This window comes from Lontra canadensis, unplaced genomic scaffold, assembly GCF_010015895.1.
Source record: "Lontra canadensis isolate GAN:19392208 unplaced genomic scaffold, GSC_riverotter_1.0 scaffold30, whole genome shotgun sequence".
Lineage (NCBI taxonomy): Eukaryota > Metazoa > Chordata > Mammalia > Carnivora > Mustelidae > Lontra > Lontra canadensis.
Window position 1 is genome coordinate 14412673 of NW_022631024.1, and position 18928 is coordinate 14431600.

General features: G+C 48.4%; 1 protein-coding gene across 4 annotated transcripts in view; it reads right to left on the minus strand.

Annotated features, from left to right (window-relative positions):
• KYAT1 (kynurenine aminotransferase 1) overlaps positions 1 to 18928 on the minus strand; it is a 34967-nt gene that overhangs the window by 5609 nt on the left and 10430 nt on the right. For 2 of the 4 annotated variants that reach the window (XM_032866027.1, XM_032866028.1), the window contains exons 2-4: positions 5863 to 6075; positions 3787 to 3845; positions 788 to 935 (exon numbers count right to left, since the gene is read on the minus strand). In XM_032866027.1, the coding sequence (XP_032721918.1) occupies positions 788 to 935; positions 3787 to 3845; positions 5863 to 5958 (303 nt within the window). In that variant the 5' untranslated portion in view covers positions 5959 to 6075. The remainder of the gene's footprint in view (positions 1 to 787; positions 936 to 3786; positions 3846 to 5862; positions 6076 to 18928) is intronic. The other 2 variants (XM_032866029.1, XM_032866030.1) reach the window with 1 other exon arrangement.

Below are 18928 nucleotides of genomic sequence, written 5' to 3' on the forward strand. Positions count from 1 at the left end.
GACATGGAAAGTTGCCCATGACAAGCTGCTTAGTGAAATAAACAGGTTACAGAGCACTATAGTACGAGTCTGTTTGTGCTAAAAACTGCAAATCTCATATGTTAGGTATATGGGTGTGTGTGAGCATGTGTGTTTATATAAGCACTTTAAAACGTTAAAAGTTTAAAGTCTAAATGCTCAGCAGAGTAGCAAACTCTCGGTCATAGTTACCACTGAGTGGCAGAACTGGATGAAACTCCCTCCAGGTAACTCTGATGCATACCAAAGTTTAAGAAGCATTCACTGTTTTCCTAAACCAAGGACTGACAAATACTTACCCTATGACCTTTACAGAAAGAGTCTGGATTTGGAGTCAGACGGGTCAGCAGCTTGTCTTTCGAGATGCAGCTTACATGCCACCTCCTCCAGGAAGCCTTCTCTGGTCTCCCCAGATTTCTTTCCCTCCTTCCTGCTCCCACAGCACCCCATCCTCCCCTATTACAGCATATCAAATACCTTTATTTTCTGCTTTTGTTTTCTTTTGGTTTTTGTCTGCTTTTCCTACTAGACCCTGAGCTCCCAGCTCATGGTTTTTTGTCTGTCTCTCCCCAGACCATGAGCGGTCCCAGGGCCTGGAACAGAGGAGACACTCAGTGAACAATGAACTACAGCCACACTGAATTCTCTGGGCTCTGCTCCAGAACGCTGATACCCATGTGGGCCTGATGTTCAGAAAGGCCTGACCCTTCCTCCCCCAGGGCCTCCTTGAGGCCTGCATCCCAGGGCCCCGGGCAAAGCTGAGACTCACAAAAGCCTTGGTGTACTGGTTGAGCATGAAGTCACTGTTGAGGGCGAGCTGAAAGGCTTGAATGGCGAAGTCGGGGGGTGGGAAGTCGGGGAAGCCTTGGCCCAAGTTCACGACATCATACTCACTGGCCATTTTGCCAAACTCCACCCTGAGCAACAAACAGAGAGTTGACACCAGGCCTCCTGGAACCTGGAGGTGAGCGGCTCTCTCCAGGACAGGATGAACAATGCACTGGACTCATTCCAGAAAAACTGGGCAGTTAGAGTCTGCCCCAGCCTGAGATCTGTGTGAGGGTCAAAACTGGTCCCTACTTTGTCATTACGTGGGCCAAGCACTGGGCCAATCCCGGGTCCTATTTTTTTTTAAAGTAGGCTCCACGCCCCGCATGGATCCCAGTGTGGGACTTGAACTCACAACCCTGAGATCAAGACCTGAGCGGAGATGGGGAGCCCGACGCTCCCCTGACCGAGCCCCCAAGGCAGCCCTATCCTACCCATTCTTTAGAAATATTTGTTGAGACTTCCTAAGTGGATTTCACGAACTACAGTTTGAAATATGTGCTCAAGGGGCACCTGGGTGGCTCAGTTAAGCATCTGCTTAGGCTCAGGTCATGATCCCAGGGTCCTGGGATGGAGCCCCGCATAAGGTTTCCTGCTCAGCAGGAAGCCTGCTCCTCCCTCTCCCACTCCCCTTGCTGTCTCTCTCTTTCAAATAAATAAAATCTTTAAAAAAAAAAATGTGCTCAATAAAAACCTTCCCATATGTATGCATATGTCCTATTCCTGAGTCACAGTGGGGATGGAGATGCTGAGGCTCATAGCGATTTGCCCCAGGACTACCTGTTCATGCATGGCCCAGCCAGCCTTTGTTTCTACATGGGCTCCATGCAAAGTTTATGCTTTAGACCACTTGCCTGGACAGACTGGGGTCCCACCAGCCCCCACCATCTGCCATTTCTGGCACCCACTGGTGGTCACCTCCTCAGGGGAACAGAGAGGCTGCATGAGAGGCTGGTGTGTGGTTGCAGACTGGCTGGCAGGCAGAGGAGTCAGCCTTGGCTGCATTGAATTTGCATGACAATAAATATTGTTCCATCTAAAACTGTCATTTTCTCCCCAGAGCCCCATAATACTTCCGAAGTTGCTGACACTCAGAGAGGCTAGTGACCTGCCCAGAGTCACACAGCACCTGAGGGCAGAGCTGAGATGCAAAATTGGGTGGCAGATGTTCCGTGGTAATCGAGACAAGGAAACTAAGCCCTGCAGAGACCAGCTGCCCTCTAGGTTGGGTTCTGAACTTCTCAGGCCAGCACTCTGGGGTTAGCAGAACCTCAGGCCCTTTTTTGTCTCGCATGGCTCTCATCCCTCTGGCACCCCCCCGCTCCTGTCCTGTACATTCTCCCCAGGCCTGCTTCTGCTCTGCCCTGCCTTTGCCATGAGACTTGGCCTCCCTTGGCCTCAGCCTCCCCTTCTGTATAATGGGGGTGTTGGGTTCAAGAGACTGCTGGGTCTGTGAGTCAGGAAAGCGTCTTGCTGCCTCTCCCAGCCTGTCTCCTAGTCCGAGTTGGACTCTACCTTATCTGCAAAGGCCCACGAGGCTGCCCAGCCTCCCTCACAGACAGGACAGAAGGTGGCATGACCGAGAGGGGCAGTCAGACACTAGAGGGGTTTTGGGTCTGGCTCCTCTGTCCCAAACACCATCGAGTATCAGGCAGAGGATCTTTGCAAATCACAAAGTGCTGTACATGGAGGTGGGGGTGGTGCTCAGAGGGGGGTGTTGAAAGAAAAAAAATGGTTGCGGGGGCGGGGTGCGCTCCTGGGTGGCTCAGTCGGTTGAGCGTCCAACTCCTGATTTCGGCTCAGGCTCTGCTCCCTGGGTCGTGAGATTGAGCCCTGAGCCGTGCTCTGTGCTGGACAAGGAGCCTGCCTAGGAGTCTCTTGCCCTCTGCCCCTCCCCCCACCTTCCATCTCTCGGGGGTGAGCACACCTGCTCTCTCTCAAAGAAAGAAAGAAAGAAAGATGGGGCGCCTGAGTGGCTCAGTGGGTTAAAGCCTCTGCCTTCAGCTCAGGTCATGATCCCGGGGTCCTGAGCTTTCTGCTCAGCGGGAAGCCTGCTTCCTCCTCTCACTCTCTGCCTGCCTCTCTGCCTACTTGTGATCCCTCTCTGTCAAATAAATAAATAAAATCTTAAAAAAAAAAAAAGAAAGAAAGAAGGAAAGAAAAAAGTGCTCCCATGTTTTATAAAAGCAACAGCCAACAACTTTTTTTTTTTGAAAGTACAGGGATGTCGGGGCGTGGCTGGCTCAGGGGGTAGGTAGAGCGTGTGACTGGATCTTCTGAGTCTGAGCCTCTGTGCTGCTTGCCAAAGGTGGGGGTGGGGGGGCGGTTAGGAAAAATCCCTGCATTTTTCTTACACACCTTCTTACTTCATCCATTGTATTACTAGTAACCACGGGCACACGTCTTTCAAATTTAGAACAAGTCAACAGAGAAAAGAAATTAACCTCAGCTCATGTCCAGTGCAGAGCTGCCTGTATTTTACGTTATCTTACTTAATTTATTTTACTTTGTACTAAGTGGGAAATAAAATCCCTGGAAAGCCCCAAGCCTGATGCCTTCCTACAGCATATCATTCATTTCATTTCATACGTTGATACAGCATTTCATACAGCGTTTCGCCTTATCCTCCCAAGGCCCTTCAAGGTAGATGTAATTAGCTCCATTTTGCCGCTGGGGAGCTGAGGTTCAGAGCAGGTGTCACTGCCCACCCCCACCCCCACCCCGCGCCCCAGCCATGAGCGAGGTGAAGCTGAGATTGGAACCCAAGCCCGCGACTCCCAGTCTCACCTCTCCCAGGCTGTGGCTGCAAACCTCAGTCCCAGCATGGTGGCCGTCCTGGGTACCCCCGAGTTAATGCAGACCCAGACCCGCCCCCAGCCCTGTCCCACCCTCACGCCGGAGAGGGGACCCCACACGCTTTCCCAGCCCTACGGAGCTCACCATGGGTTGTGGTCAATCCCATCCAGCCGACGAGCCTGGAGCCGCTTGGCCATGGCGAACTGGAGACAGAGAGAGCAGAAGGTCAGAGCGGTGGAGACCGGCTTTTATTCCGACCACAGCCCCAGCCCCCTTGAGGCAGAGGTGCAGATCTGCACTCCCCGGGAGCCCGCCTCTGGGCCTGGCTCCGCCCCATGCCGGCGGCCCCGCCCCCACCTGCCCCACCCACCAGCCCCGGCTCGGGGGATCCTGAAGCTCCGACCAGATTCAGACTAGATTCGGACCCGACAGGCAGGCTGAGGAGGAGGAGGGGCAGCAGGGAGGGGAAGGAAGGCAACACCGTGGCCAAGGTGCAGCCTGCGTTTAGGACCGCCGCTTCCCTTTAGGACGGCCATGCTAAACTCAGAACAACCTGGCTGGGCCCATTTTATAGATGAGAAAAATCACATTTTTTTAAAAATAATTTTTTGGGGCGCCCGGGTGGCTCAGTTAAGTGTCTGCCTTTGGCTTGGGTCATGATCCCAGGGTCTTGGGATGGAGCCCCTCATCGGGCTCCCTGCTTGGCGGGAAGCCTGCTTCTGCCTCCCCCACTCCCCCTGCTTGTGTTCCCTCTCTCTCTATCTTTCTCTCTGTCAAATAAATAAATAAAATCTTAAAAAAAAATCAATTTTTTTTAAAGTAAACGTTATGCCCCACATGGGGCTCCAACTCACGACCCTGAGATCAAGAGTCTCATGGTCCTCCCACTGAACCGGCCAGGTGCCCAAGAAAAATCATGCTTTAGAAGAGTATTTATCAATGTGATGTGCTGACATCAATAAAACGGGCTACAAAACAGTACGTACAGTATGATTATGTTTTGTAAAAAATCATAACCCTACTAACCTATTTGTATACACGTACAGTTTTCTATGGCCATATAGGAGTAGGCGGAAAAAAGTTTGGAAGATAATACATCAAAATGTTAACAAAGATTCTCTCTGAGTGGTGGAATTATAGGTGATTTAACTACATGTGTGTGCTTTTCCTCCTTTCTTTCTTTCTTTCTTTCAAGTTTATGCATTTAAATAATGTCTACACCCAAGGTGGGGCTTGAACTCATAACCGTGAGATCAAGAGTTGCATGCTCTTCCAACTGGGCCAGCCAGGCATCCCATGTGTGTATTTTTCTATGGTTCCATCTTTTTGGTATGGAGATCACACCATATGGGATTGATTCTGATATATGCTTTCTTTTCCCCCTTGCACGTTCTCTGAATTCAAACGTATCTCAGAATCTCTAGCATGAATCTGATTGGCATTTCCCACCCCCTTACTAGCCCATACAATAACAGCGTATCATTGATGGGATCATGGTTTCAATGCTATAAGGAATTACTGTTGAATTGGGGATACCTCATTTTTAAGAAGATAGAGGGGCGCCTGGCTGGCTCAGTCAATAGAACATGTGACTCTAATCTCGGGGTTGTGAGTTCAAGCCCCATGTTGGGTGTAGAGATTACTTAAAAATAAAATCTTAAAAATACATACAATGAAGATGAGGTTGGGGGGGCAGGTGAGGGTGCATGTTAGGGTGAGGGAAGTTTGAGAAGGTTGGGGTGGGGTAAGGGGTACCAGGGTACAGAGGCATAGAGAGAGAGAGAACAATGGAGGTGAATGGAAGTGAATGAGAATAAAAAGGAGGTAAATATAATGCAAGCACAGAAACTTGGGGGAACTCAAAGGAGTGACCCTCAAGTATGACACACAGTAATTGCATTAAGTGAGGAAACAGTGCCTGTTTTTGGACTTATGTATAATGTATTCCTCAGCCAATGTCTACTGAGCACCTACTGTGTACTGAACACTGGGCTGGTCTTAGGGGATGAAGGGCAGGCAGCACAGCTCCATGCAGACCATTCAGATGCAGAGCTACAAGTTCAAGGTTAGAGGAAAGAGCAAGGGAGGGGTTCCCTCCAGGCTAGAGTCAAGGAAGGTGTCCTGAAAGAGGGGCTTCATGCACAGCTTTGAAGCTGGGACCATGCCAGATCATTGGGGCTCTGGGCTGGGCAGCAAAACACGTGGGACTAGAGCACTTACAGTCTGGTGCATGCACTGAGTGAGAGAAGTTCCAGCCTTCTTTCTCTGGAAGAGCCCAGCCAGGTGCAAATAGATGGCAGCCACATTCCTGAACATGCCTCCCAGGGCCTTGGGACACTGGTGACTTCTCCTCCAGAGGCAGAGAAGAGGGAGGAGAACGCTCTGGCCAAAAAATGGCTCCGAGGCCAGGGTATGGATTCCACACACACAGCTCTAACAATAACAACAACAACAACAGCAGCAGTAACAATAAGAGCTAATATTTATTGACTGGTCACTGCATGCCAGGCATGGCAACAAGTGCTTTCTTGCATGATTATCCCTCACACCTACAACCCCCTGGCCCCCAGAAACCAGAGGGACCCTTTCAAAATGTAAATTACCTCTAACAGAAGAGAAAAAAAAAGATCCAGGTGAAGATCATGGATGACCCCTAACACCACAGGGAGAGTCGATCCCACATTATGTTCTGAGTCTGGAAACACATACACCTCCTGCAAATTACCTTCGTGCCAAAACCAAATCTAGATCAGATCGTGCCACTGGGTTACTAAAACACAAGGGACAGAAGAATATGTTAAATGATACCATGGAGAGGTGATCCACAAATGACTTTGTTTCTTCAACAAATAAAGTGAAGGGGGAAAAAGTCCAGGGCAGGATAGATGAAAAGAAATTTACATTTAAAAAATGAATGCAGGGGCGTCTGGGTGGTTCAGTGGGTTAAGCCTCTGCCTTCGGCTCAGGTCATGATCTCAGGGTCCTGGGATCGAGTCCCGCATCAGGCTCTCTGTTCAGCAGGGAGCCTGCTTCCCTCTCTCTCTCTTTCTCTGCCTACCTCTCTGCCTACTTGTGATCTCTCTCTGTCAAATAAATGAATAAAATCTTAAAAAAAAATGAATGCAAAAAAAAAAAAAAGAATGCCTTGAAAAGGAAGAAAAATGTTGGAGGGCTTGATGCACAATTTCAAAGCTTATAAGAACCAAGAAAGGATGGTATTAGCATAAGGACAGACATATAAGTCAATGGAATCAAAGTGAGAGTCCAGAAATAAGACTCTCCCATGGTCAGTGGTCATATGGTCACTTGCTATGTGACAAGAGTGCAAAGAAAATTCAATGTGGAAAGAACAGTCTTTCAACAAATGGTGCTTGGACAAGGTAATTCACAGGCAGAAGAGTGAATGTATACCCCTACCTCACACCATACACAAAACTAACACATTGTAGATCATGGATCTAAACACAAGAGCTAAAGCTATAAAACTCCCAGAAGAAAACAGGAGCCTGTCTTTGTGATCTTGAGTTAGAAGACGGTTTTGTAGGTACGACACCAAAAGCGTGGGCAACAAAAGAAAAAAACAGATACAAGGGACTTTACCCGAATCAAAAACTTCTGTGCCTCAAAGGATACCATCAACAGAGTGAAAAGATAAAAGTATGGGGGTAAGTATTTGCAAATCATGAATCTGAATTTCTCCGAGGAAGAGTACACAAATGGCTAATAGGCACATGGAAAGGTGCTCAGCATCCTTAGTCACTGGGCAAATGCCACTTCGTACTTGCTAGAATGGCTACAGCAAATATCGGTAATTACAAGTATTTCAAGGATATATAAAGCTTATCAGCTAGAGACTTACATGGCAAAACACATTCTCTTTATTTTTATTCTTTAGAGATTTAACTTATTTATTTATTTGAGAGAGGGAGAAAGAGCATGAGTGACAGGTGGGAGGGGCAGAGGGAGAGGGACAAGCAGGCTCCTCACGGAGCCTCAAGCCTGACCGCAGGACCTGGAGATCATGACCTGAGCTGAAGTCAGATGCTTAACCGACTGAGCCACCCAGGCGCCCCGCAAATTCTCTGGAAAGTAGGAACAAAATTCAAAGAAATCTCTATCACCACTTCCTTTCACCACTGTGTTGGAAGTCCCAGCTGGTGGGACAAGAACAGGAAATTACATGTATAAGACCCGAAAGAAATAATATCCCACTATTTGCAAGGGGATACAGTTAACTACACACAATAATTCAAATATACAAACTGGTAAAATTAACAAACGCTCAGCAAAGTGGCTGCATTTAAGATCAAAATGGGAAAATAAACGGCATTGCCATCCCTTCCCCAAAATGCTGCCTTTCTCTTTCTTTGGCCCTACGGCCTGCAGGTGCATTAGATACCCTTGGGCACCAGGAAAACACACACCCAAAAGGTAAACACACAAGTCAGAGGATTACAAATGTGTAAAGATGCTTCAAGGATGTTGAGAAACTGCAAGCCTGGTACATCGCTTCTGGGAATGTAAGTGGCGTAGCTGTTACGCAAAATGGTCTGGCAGGTCCTCCAAATAATAAGCATAGAACTACTTAAGATATGACCCAGCAACTCCATACCGTTACTGGTATGTAACCCAGAGGAGTGAAAACATGTGCTCACACAAAGACTTGTATGTGCATGTTTATACCAGCATTATAAAGTGGTAGCAACCTGAGTGTCCGCTACAGGATGGTAATAAAATGATTTTCCATGGGATGGAAAATCATTTGGCAATAAAGGGGGAGGAGGTTCTGACACCTGCTGCAACACGGGTGAGCCTTGACAGCATGGTGCTGAGTAAAAGAAGCCACTCACAAAAGACCACACGTTATAGGATTTCATTTATACTAAGCAGGCAAGGCTCTCGAGATAGAGAGTAGATCGGTGGATTGCCTTGGGCTGGGGGTGGGAGGGTGGGGTTGGGAATGCTGCTACGGTTACTGGGTATCTTTTTGGCCTAATGAAAATGTTCTGAAGTTAGACGGTGGTGTGGCCATGCTAAAAACGAGTGAATGGTACACTTGGAACAGATGAATTATACGGTAGGTGCATATCATTATATCTCAATAAAATGTTTGTTTTTTTTTTAAATCACCAAGGTTTGGGGCACCTGGCTGGCTCAGTTGATAGAATGTGCAACTCTTGATCTTTGGGTCATAGGTTTGACCCCCACGTTGGGTGTAGAGATGACTTAAAAATACAAAATCTTTAGGGACGCCTGCATGGCTCAGTCAGATAGGTGTCTGACTCTCTCTCTCTCTCTCTTTTTTAAATATTTTATTTATTCATTTGAGAGAGAGAGACAGCCCGACATGGGGTTCGATCCCAGGACCCAGAGGACATGACATGAGCCAAAGGCAGACACCCAACCATCTGAGCCACCCAGGTGCCGAACCCCCCACTTTTTTCAGTTGTCTGACTCTTGATCTCAGCTCAGGTCTTGATCTCAGGGTTGTGAGCTCATGCCCAGCGCAGAGGCTACTTAAAAAAATAAAAATAACAATAATAAATTAAATAAATAAATAACCTTGTAAAAAATAAAAATAAAGTAAAAATCATTAAGGTTTTTTTTTGTTTTTGTTTTTGTTTTTTTTTAAAAAAGGCAGGATCCTTGTGGTGGCCACAACAATATGTGTCTCTGCCAGGAGCCTAACTGACTGAGGAAATGGTGAGGGCTCCATCCCGAGCCCCCAGTGCTGGGTCTGTACCTCCATGTGCTTCCCTGGCTGTTCCTTCCAGTGTCTGGAAGACAGCGAGGCCAACTGTCGCTGGGAGACGGGGCACTTTCAAGGACTCCCACTGGTTTCAATGAAATTTTCTTTTTTAAAAAATTTTATTTATTTTTAAAGATTTTCTGTACTTATTCATGAGACAGTGGTGGGGGGCGGGGTAGGCAGAGGTAGAGGGAGAAGCAGGCTCCTCACTGAGCAGGAAGCCCGACGCAGGGCTCGATCTCAGGACCTTGGGATCATTACCTGAGCTTAAGGCAGATGCTTAACTGACTGAGCCACCCAGGCGACCTTGCTGAAATTTTCTGAGAATTGCACTGCTGTCTGAGACTTTTCCTTCCAGCCTTCCTTCCTTCCATCTCTCTTCCAGGGGGGTCAGAACACGGCACTGAAAAAGAGGTGAGGGTTTGGGGACCTCGGGGGCGGGGGTGGGGTGCTATCAAAGAGACCCAGCAAGCAAATGCAACATATGACCCTTAACTGGATCCGGGATTGGTGACAAGAACAGTGAAAGTTGCTGAAGGGTATCTGTGGCACCGCTGTGGCATATCTGAATATGGCCTGTCCATTGGAGGGCATGACCGGTCAATTTCTTTGAGGGCGATAACGCGGGGCGTTCACATGGGGGGATGGCATTCTTAGGAGGCACGTGAAGTATTTAGGAGTGAAGGGCCGGGATGTCTGCAACTTGCTTTCAAAAGATTCATTCAGAGGGGAGCCTGGGTGGCTCGGATGGTTAAGCTTCTGCCTTTGGCTCAGATTGTGATCTCCCGGTCCTGGGATGGAGCCCCACATAGGGAATCTGCTTCTCCCTCTGAATCTCCTCCTCCCCCCCGCTTGTGTTTTCTCTCTCTCTCTCTCAAATGAATAAATAAAATCTTTGAAAAAAAATAACAATAAGCACTTATTATCTTAAAGTTGCTTTGGTCAGAACATATCTACTAAAAAAGAAAAGATTCAGCAAAGACATTCAGAAACAAGGGCAGGGCAGAGGGAGGCGTTCGCAAATGCTTTTGGTCCACGCGAGCGCGGGCTGGATGTGGGTGCTAGGCAGACGTGTGGCCACTGCACGGTTCTTTCTCCTTTTCTGTAGGTTCAACTTGGTCAGAACAGAAGGCTGAGAGGCAAAGGAGACCCCCGAATGCAGTGCGTGTGATGAGGGAACAGAAGGCAAGCAGAGGACAAAGCAGAAGCTGACACCCCACAACGCCCCCTCCCACGACCCACGGGATACATGGGACAGTCCTCAGACGCTCTGGGCTGCCCTAAAGGCAAAACAAACAGTTCACTCATGAGATCACAATCCTGCAGGACCTGAATCTCCCTCAGTTTACAAATGTCCTGGTGATTTACAAGGAAGAAGCTTTCTTATCAATAGCCTAAGTTCCAGAGACCTGTAACTCAGTTTCCCGAAGCCCTAACATCACCGTCCCCTCCATAAAATTGAGGGAGGCTGAGGCAGGAGGAAAGGTCAATAAAACAGAATTTCTTTTAAACCTGCAGCTCATTGACAAGGACGTGTGATAGGAGGAAGCTCCCAACTGTCTTACTCTTAATGCCTTACTAGAAGGAAAACCAACTTTGACAAATAGCAAAGCCTCCGGGATCCTGTGTGTCTTCTTTGATACATGAAAGTTCTTTCTCGAAACCCCCCTTTTTCCTTGCCTCCCCCAAGCCACATAGTCTATAATCAGCCGCCCCTCACAACCCGGGGCAGCAGCTTTTCCTGCCCACGGGTCCTGTCCCCGTGCTTTAATAAAATGACCTTTTTGCACCAAAGACATCTCAAGAATTCTTTCCCGGTCGTCGGTTCCAGACTCCACCCCACTGAACCTCATCTATACTCATTCTAGAACCACATCACATGGGCATCTGGGATTGTGATCCACAAAACCCGGGGGCTATAAATGGTGCCCCCTGCCATCCTGGCCCCCTCCCCCACGGGGCAAGCACTCAAGAAAAACGCACCAAGGAGTTTATTCCTTATCAATCTCTTAGGAAATGTCTGGAAAATCTGGTAACTGATTGAGCAAGCGGGGTTACGGGAAAGGGAAGAACCGGCTGAACTGGACCTCTTTGACCCGAGGATGCAGGGCTCAGAGCTAGAGTTAGAGACAGAGAGAGATAGACAGAAGGCTCACCCTGGGGGTTGCATGTGGAGAAGACCCCACCTCTGTCTGGGGGGTGGGTGTGGAGGGGGGTGAACCAGAGAGAAAGAGGCTGCTTGGTTTTGAGCTAGTCACTTCAGGTTCCCCAGGTAACGGGCTCCAGCATCCGTGAGACCCTACACCGCCCCCACCCCCCGCCCCCGCCAAGCTTGACTACTTAGGAACTTGTTAGTTCTCATTTCAGGTTCAAATCTGTGCCAGGCAGGAAAGGTAGATCATACCATCCTTAGGCACTGTCACTCAAGGGTGGTCCTCGGGGAGCGGGCTGTGGGGCCCAGGTGGGAACGCCCCCCAGCAAAGCTTCATTAGACTTGCAAATATCTAGACATCCGCTGTGTGGGCTCCATTGAGGGTCCCCAAATGTTAGGGGTGAGTCTGAGGGACGAATGTGAACATTGACTGGGTAACGTACGATACGAAGAAATCAGTAATTTATTGGCTGTGCTAATGGTATCGGGGATTTCTTTCTTTCCTTGTAACAGTCCTTATATTTTAGAAATCTCTCTTTTTTTAAAGATTTTATATTTTTTTAAAAAGATTTTATTTATTTGTTTGACAGAGGGAGACACAGTGAGAGATGGAACACAAGCAGGGGGAGTGGGAGAGGGGGAAGCAGTCTTCCTGCTGAGCAGAGAGCCCGATGGGGGACTCGATCCCAGGAACCCAGGATCATGACCTGTACCGAAGGCAGACGCTTAACCGACTGAGCCACCCAGGCGCCTTAGAGATGTCTCTCGAAGTACTGACAACATCATATCTGGGATTTGCTTCAAAATAATCCAAAATGATCCAATGGTGGAAGTAGGAAGCGGATAGGGGAACAGAGGAAGTAAGCCAGGCCATGGCTGAGACTGGGCGGGTCAGCACACTCTACTTTTGTATGTATTTCAAAAGTTCCACACGTCTGAGGTGGAAGTCACAGCCACAACATGGAAGGAGCCTGGGCCTGTGATAATCGGGGAACCATCGGTGATCTCTGGACTTCGGGGGAGGGGATGGATCTTGTTCAAGATGCTGTGATTTTGTTTTCTTTTTCATTAACAGGAAATTAGGCCTCATGGCTAAGCCCTCATCAGTGCCCTCAGCCGCAGGAGCTCAGCAGAGACTGAGAAGTTGCGGTGAGGGAATGCATGCCAGGGGGCCGTGGGGTCTCAGTGAGAGGCTGTTGGAACTTATTATGGAATTTGGACTTCGGTGAAATAATTTGGGGGAGGGTTCAGGGAAGCTAGATCACTTATGGTTGGATATCACAATAATCTTTTTTTTTAAAGGTTTTATTTATTAATTTATTTGAGACAGAGTGTGCATGAGCGAGGGGAGAGGCAGAGGGAGAGGGACAAGCAGACTCCCCACTGAACGCAGAGCCACAGGCAGGGCTCAGTCTTAGGACCTGGAGATCGTGACCTAAACCTAAAGCAAGAGTTGGACGCTTGGTTGGGGCGCCTGGGTTGCTCAGCGGGTTAAAGCCTCTGCCTTCAGCTCAGGTCATAATCCCAGGGTTCTGGGATCGAGCCCCGCATCGGGTTCTCTGCTCAGCGGGGAGCCTGCTTCCTTCCCTCTCTCTGCCTGCTTCTCTACCTACTTGTTTTTTTTTTATTTTTTTTTAAGCTTTTATTTATTTATTTGACAGACAGAGATCACAAGTAGGTAGAGAAGGGGCGCCTGGGTGGCTCAGTGGGTTAAAGCCTCTGCCTTCGGCTCAGGTCATGATCCCAGGGTCCTGGGATCAAGCCCTGCGTCCGGCTCTCTGCTCAGCGGGGAGCCTGCTTCCTCCTCTCTCTCTGCCTGCCTCTCTGCCTGCTTGTGATCTCTGTCTGTCAAATAAATAAAGAAAATCTTTAAAAAAAAAAAAACAAAGAGTTGGACGCTTAACTGACTGAGCCACCCAGGCGGCCCCCAATAATCATATCTATAGGGAAGCAGGTTTAAGTGAGGCTAGCTATACTTGGAGAAGCAGCCACCCAGGTGTGCCAGGAGAGGGGGGCGCTGGATTTCCTGTGGCTTCGACAACGTTCACGTCCGTTTGTGTTCAGACATGATCGCAGAGCGTTGTGTTTTTTTCTTCTGGATTTCTTATGGTCGCAGCGTGGCCTTGTCTGATACTGGTGTTCTGTGCAGTTGTGTTCAACACAACACAAGTCCTATCTTTGGGTGTCAGGCCAACTCCTAGATTCTAGAGGCTGCTTTTCTCTTCCTAAATCCTCCTACTAAGAATAAAATCCAAAATCTTTACTATGTTCTAGAGGGCCCCATTAAATCAGCTGTGAGGCCACCTGTCCCAGCCATTTCCTGCCACTGTCCCTTTCACTTGTGGTCCACCCCCGGCCACACTTGCCACTCCCGTCTACCTGTTAGTTGTGGCCCTATATCTACTCTCCTTCTAGAGCAGCATCTGCAAACTTTTTCTGTACTGGGCCACAGTATATACTGTGGGCTTTGCAGGACCTACAGCGTCTTTCACAGCTCCTCAGCTGTGGCAGGGGGAGTCTGCTTCTCCCTTTCCCTCTGCCCCACTCCCCTGCTCATGCTTCCTCTTGCTCTCTTTCCTAAAAAACAAAACAAAACAACAACAAAAAAAATTAACAAAAAATAAAGCTGTATTAACAAACCCTGGTGGCAGACCAGGGTTGGACTGTGGACCCTCCTAGCATCTTGAACTCTCAGACATGTCCACACTGGGCCTCCAGCAATTTGTCCATTATGTTTAAGTTTTCATCCTCCAAAACTGGTCCATGTGGAGGTCTCTGCTCCCCTAAGTCATGATTGTCTGTATCTGCTGGTTTGTCTAATGTTGGAGGCAATGGTTTGCCCCGTGACTTCCTTTCTCAAATGGGCCTAAGGTGTTGATTTTTCGATTTGGCCAGCTTTCTGCTTGCGAGGATGTTGGGATGACTTCCAAGCTCCCTTATGCACAGGACTGGAAACCGGAAGTCCAATGAAACCCGCCTGTTCATGGAATTTCATCACTACCCATGGAATGCTCTAACTTCATTACAAAAGAGAAATAAGCAAAAACAATTCATAACGCAATAGTCAGGCTTGCCCACTCTAGAAGATTCCATGAAGTAGATAGCTGCTTGCGCCTGCTTATAAGAAGTAAGTTCAGCCTGACCAGGGCAGCTACCCAGCTAGTCCCTCCTTAATCCCGATGCAGCCCAGCCTCTTTCCCTGGGGTCTTTCAAAGCATCTCAGAGCACTGACAGTCATCCATTCTGTCCAAAGGTGGGGCACTGCCTCCCTCCGTTCTTCAAACATCAGCTTCTCCAGAGCATCTTCTGGGGCCCGGCCCTGGCCTGGGGCTGAGACTACAGTAGGGACCAGGAGCTGTCAGCAGGGGTAGGAGGGAGGAGAAGAGATGCCCCCAAACACTGTCTCCCTCATTCATCCTGCAAGTATTTCCTCATAAGTACAAAGACATGTTATGGTTTGAACTGTGTCCTCCAAAAGTGTATGTTGAAGACCCCGGGCATCCGTGAGCGGAAATAGGGTCTTTGTAGATGTGCTCTATGTAGAATAAGGTCATACTGGATTCGAGTGGACTTCACTCCAGGATGACTGGTGTCCTTCGAGGAAGGGAGAAGAGACACAGACACACAAGCAAAAGGCCATGGGAAGACAGAGGCAGAAATGGGGGTTGGGGAGGTGTCTGCAGGCCAGGGAGCTCCACGGATTGTCAGCAACACCACAAGCTAAGAGAAAACCATGGGACAAATTGACCTCTAGAGGCTTCGAGAAAGCATGACCCTGCTGACACCTTGATTTGGGACCTCTAGTCTCCAGAGCAGTGAAAGAAAAACTTTTGTGTAAAACCACCCAGCTTGGCGGGACTTTGGGCTGGCAGCTCCTGGAAACTAATGCAATGGGACACCAGAGGGCGCTCCAGGCACGGGTTGGGGGAACCTGGGAGTTTGGGAGGGCTCCCTGGAGGAAGTGGCATTAGCACAAAGCCCCAAAGCAGGGAAAGTGAGCCTGGTGGAGAGGGTGGTGCAAAGGCCCGGGAGTGGAGGAGGGCTGGGAGATGTCAGGGGATGAGAAGTTGTCTGGCCAGAGTTGATGCTCTAGTTTCTCAAAACTGAGTCAATTCCCAGGGGAACCATGCAGGAAGTACTCCCTGGTGGCTGTAGCTAGAAACCAGAGCTTGGAGCAACAAAAGGTAGTGTAATTATTATCTGAGGAAGGACATTCCACAGGGTGTCATATGTGGGGGGGAAGGTGTCAGTGTGCCTCAGCCTCAGTCAGCCAGGGGACATGAAGTCCATGGTCAAGTCTGAGTGTAGTGCTGGTCACAGGAGGCACCTTCTGCCTGTTGCAATGTTCTAGGGGGACCAGGTGTCATGCTTGCTCAGGATTAAAGGGTTTCTCGGGACCGCGACCATCCTGGGCACATGGGGACGGTTGGTCTCCCTGCCGAATACAGGGATGGCTGCCCTGTTCTGGGCCCAATGTCCTGCTGATTCCTCCAGAGGGACCCTCTTCTGTCTCCTGACCAAAATCTCCGGATGTCCAGCAGAACAGTCCTCTCTCTGATACCCTTACCTACATCATTCCACATCTATGAATTCTGTCCTTTCTCCTAAAGTGACAGTACCTCCTCTGCCCTAAATTATACCTCTATCATCTCACTGGAATCCAGTGGTGGGACTAATATTAACATAATCAGCAATCAGCTCTAATCTCCCGAGCGCTTACTTTGTACCAGGCACTGCGCTAACTGGTGACTCCATATGTCATCAGACCCTTTTAACAGCCCTGGAAAGCAGGTGCTTTCCTCACCTCCATTAACAGGCAAAGACACTGGTAATAATGATAAAATAACAATGAACACTTATACTGAGCTCCCAGAGATTGGAGAGGGGTCTGCAATACCCAATGCCCAGCACAGGGCAGAGGGTCACACCCCCAAGGGAAAAGATCCCAGCTCATGGCTCTCGCCTCTCCTCTGCCACCACCACAGACCCTCACCCCCTCTGGGCACCGCCTACTCTGGGGAAAGGAGGTGCCTTGGAGTAACCTGGCTTCACAGAGGGCAAAGAGAGCCCGTGCTGGATGAGGATGTGCTGAAGCAGTCGCACTGCCTCAGGGCTGGAGCTGGACACCAGCAGCCGCTTCTCCTGCAGCAGACGGCCCAGGCAGGGGGTGCCTGGTGTGTGTGGGCTGGGGCAAGTCTCAGGCCATGGGAGTGAGCATCACACTGTACCATCCGTGGGGCAGTTCTCTCCTACTGTTGCCAAACTCCGTGCCTGCCCAGGACTGGGCTCTGAATTATTCCCTGGAGAGATGATTAGAACATAGACTTCGGGGTGCCTGGGTGGCTCAGTGGGTTGAGCCTCTGCCTTTGGCTCAGGTCATGAGCCCAGGGTCCTGGGATCCAGCCGAGCCCCAAGTCAGGCTTCCTGCTCAGTTGGGGAGTCTGCTTCTCCCTCTTTCTCTCCTTCTGACCACCCCCCACCTGCTTATGCTCTCTTTCCGTCTCAAATAAATAAAATAAAATCTTAAAAAAAAAAAAAAGCAGCACAGACAAATGATACCCAGGGGCAGATACTCAATGGGAAATAAGGGATTTTGGTAAAGTCACTCATATTTTATGGATGGAGATACTAATGACCAGGGAGGGGAAATGACCAGGCCAGATTCTACCAGGACATGGTCATCTGAGTCACGGTCCTGGCATTTTTCTCATCTCCGCATGCTGGCTGTTCCAAAAGACATTATGCACTAGGCAGAGAGTAAGCTGCTACATAAACTTTCGCTGAATGTCAGAATGAATGTCTATTACTCTCACCAGACAGTGAGCTCGGTCAGATGAGGACTCTCCTCTGTTTATCTTTTTATCATCACCACTTGGCTCAGCCTGCCACACAATAGGTGCGTATCTTTTCATTGCCCCAGCAAATTTTTATTGAATTTCTATTAGATGCTATGCCTGTGCCCTACGCCACAAGGTATATTAACAGGGAACAGGATACCTTCCTTTTCTTCAAGGATCGCACAGTCTAATGAAGGAGACAAATAATGAGGCCATTTTAATTTAGTATGAACCTCAATATACAAACAGTTCTTACAAATCAACAACAAAAAACTAACATCTCCAAAGGAAAAAAAAAGTGGGCAAGATATAAATTCACAAAAAAAGAAAATAGTTGATAAACTTGAAAAGGTGCCAAGCCTTACTCATAATTAACAAAATGCAAATTAAAATGAAACACTATTCTCTGCCTCTCAAGGTGGTTGAGGATAAGAAGACTGAGACTCACCAAATTGATACTACCATACACTATGAGGTTACAAGCCATGATCTGGGAAACACCAAGTTAGAATGTTCGCTGGTGTAACTTTTGGAGGGCAACTTCACAATAACAATACACATTACTCTTTGACGTTGGAAAGACTTCCTCTCTAGAAATTTATCTTACAGGGATACTCACACATATACATAAAGAGCTCTGGATGATCAATGCAGTGTTGTGTGTGAGACAGAAAAACCTGGAGACAATCCAATGTCCATCAGGTGGGGGCTGGTTTAATATATTCTGAGTTATCCATACAATGAGAAATGGTGCAGCCACTAAATGGAGTAAGATTAAGATTGCCCTTAGCGTTCTAACATGGAAAGAAATATAGGTTACGTGAAAAAGGCTGGTTGATATCAAAGATTACTACAAAGCTTCAGCAAGCAAAACAGTGTGGTATTGGCAAAGACACACATACCACTTTTGAATAGAGAGCTCAGAAATAAACCCAAACATATGGTCAACTAATTTTTTTTAAGTCTTAAAAAAAAAAAAAGATTTTATTTATTTATTTGACAGAAAGGTAGAAGGAGAGCACAAGCAGGCAGAGCGGTAGGCAGAAGGAGAGGGAGAAGCAGGCTCCCCACTGAGCAGAGTCCGACGTACAGGACCCTGAGATCTGAGCCAAAGACAGTCACTTAACTGACTGAGCCACCTAGGTGCCCCCATGTCTTTTCTTTAAAAGTAATCTCCAGGGGTGCCTGGGTGGCTCAGTGGTTGGACCTCTGCCCTGGGCTCAGGTCATGGTCTCAGGGTCCTGGGATCGAGCCCCACATTGGGCTCTCTGCTCAGCAGGGAGCCTGCTTTCCCCTCTCTCTGCCTACCTCTCTGCCTACTTGTGATCTCTCTCTCTTGGTGTAAAATAAATAAATAAAATCTTTAAAAAAGTAAAATAAAAGTAATCTCCACACCTGGCATGTGGTTTGAACTCACAACCCTGAGATCAAGAGTCCCGTGCTCCACTGATTGAGCCAGCAGGTGCCCCAGGTCAATTGATTTTGACAAGGGTGCCAAAATAATTCAATGGCGGAAGAAACAGTCTTTTCAACAAATGTGCTAGGACA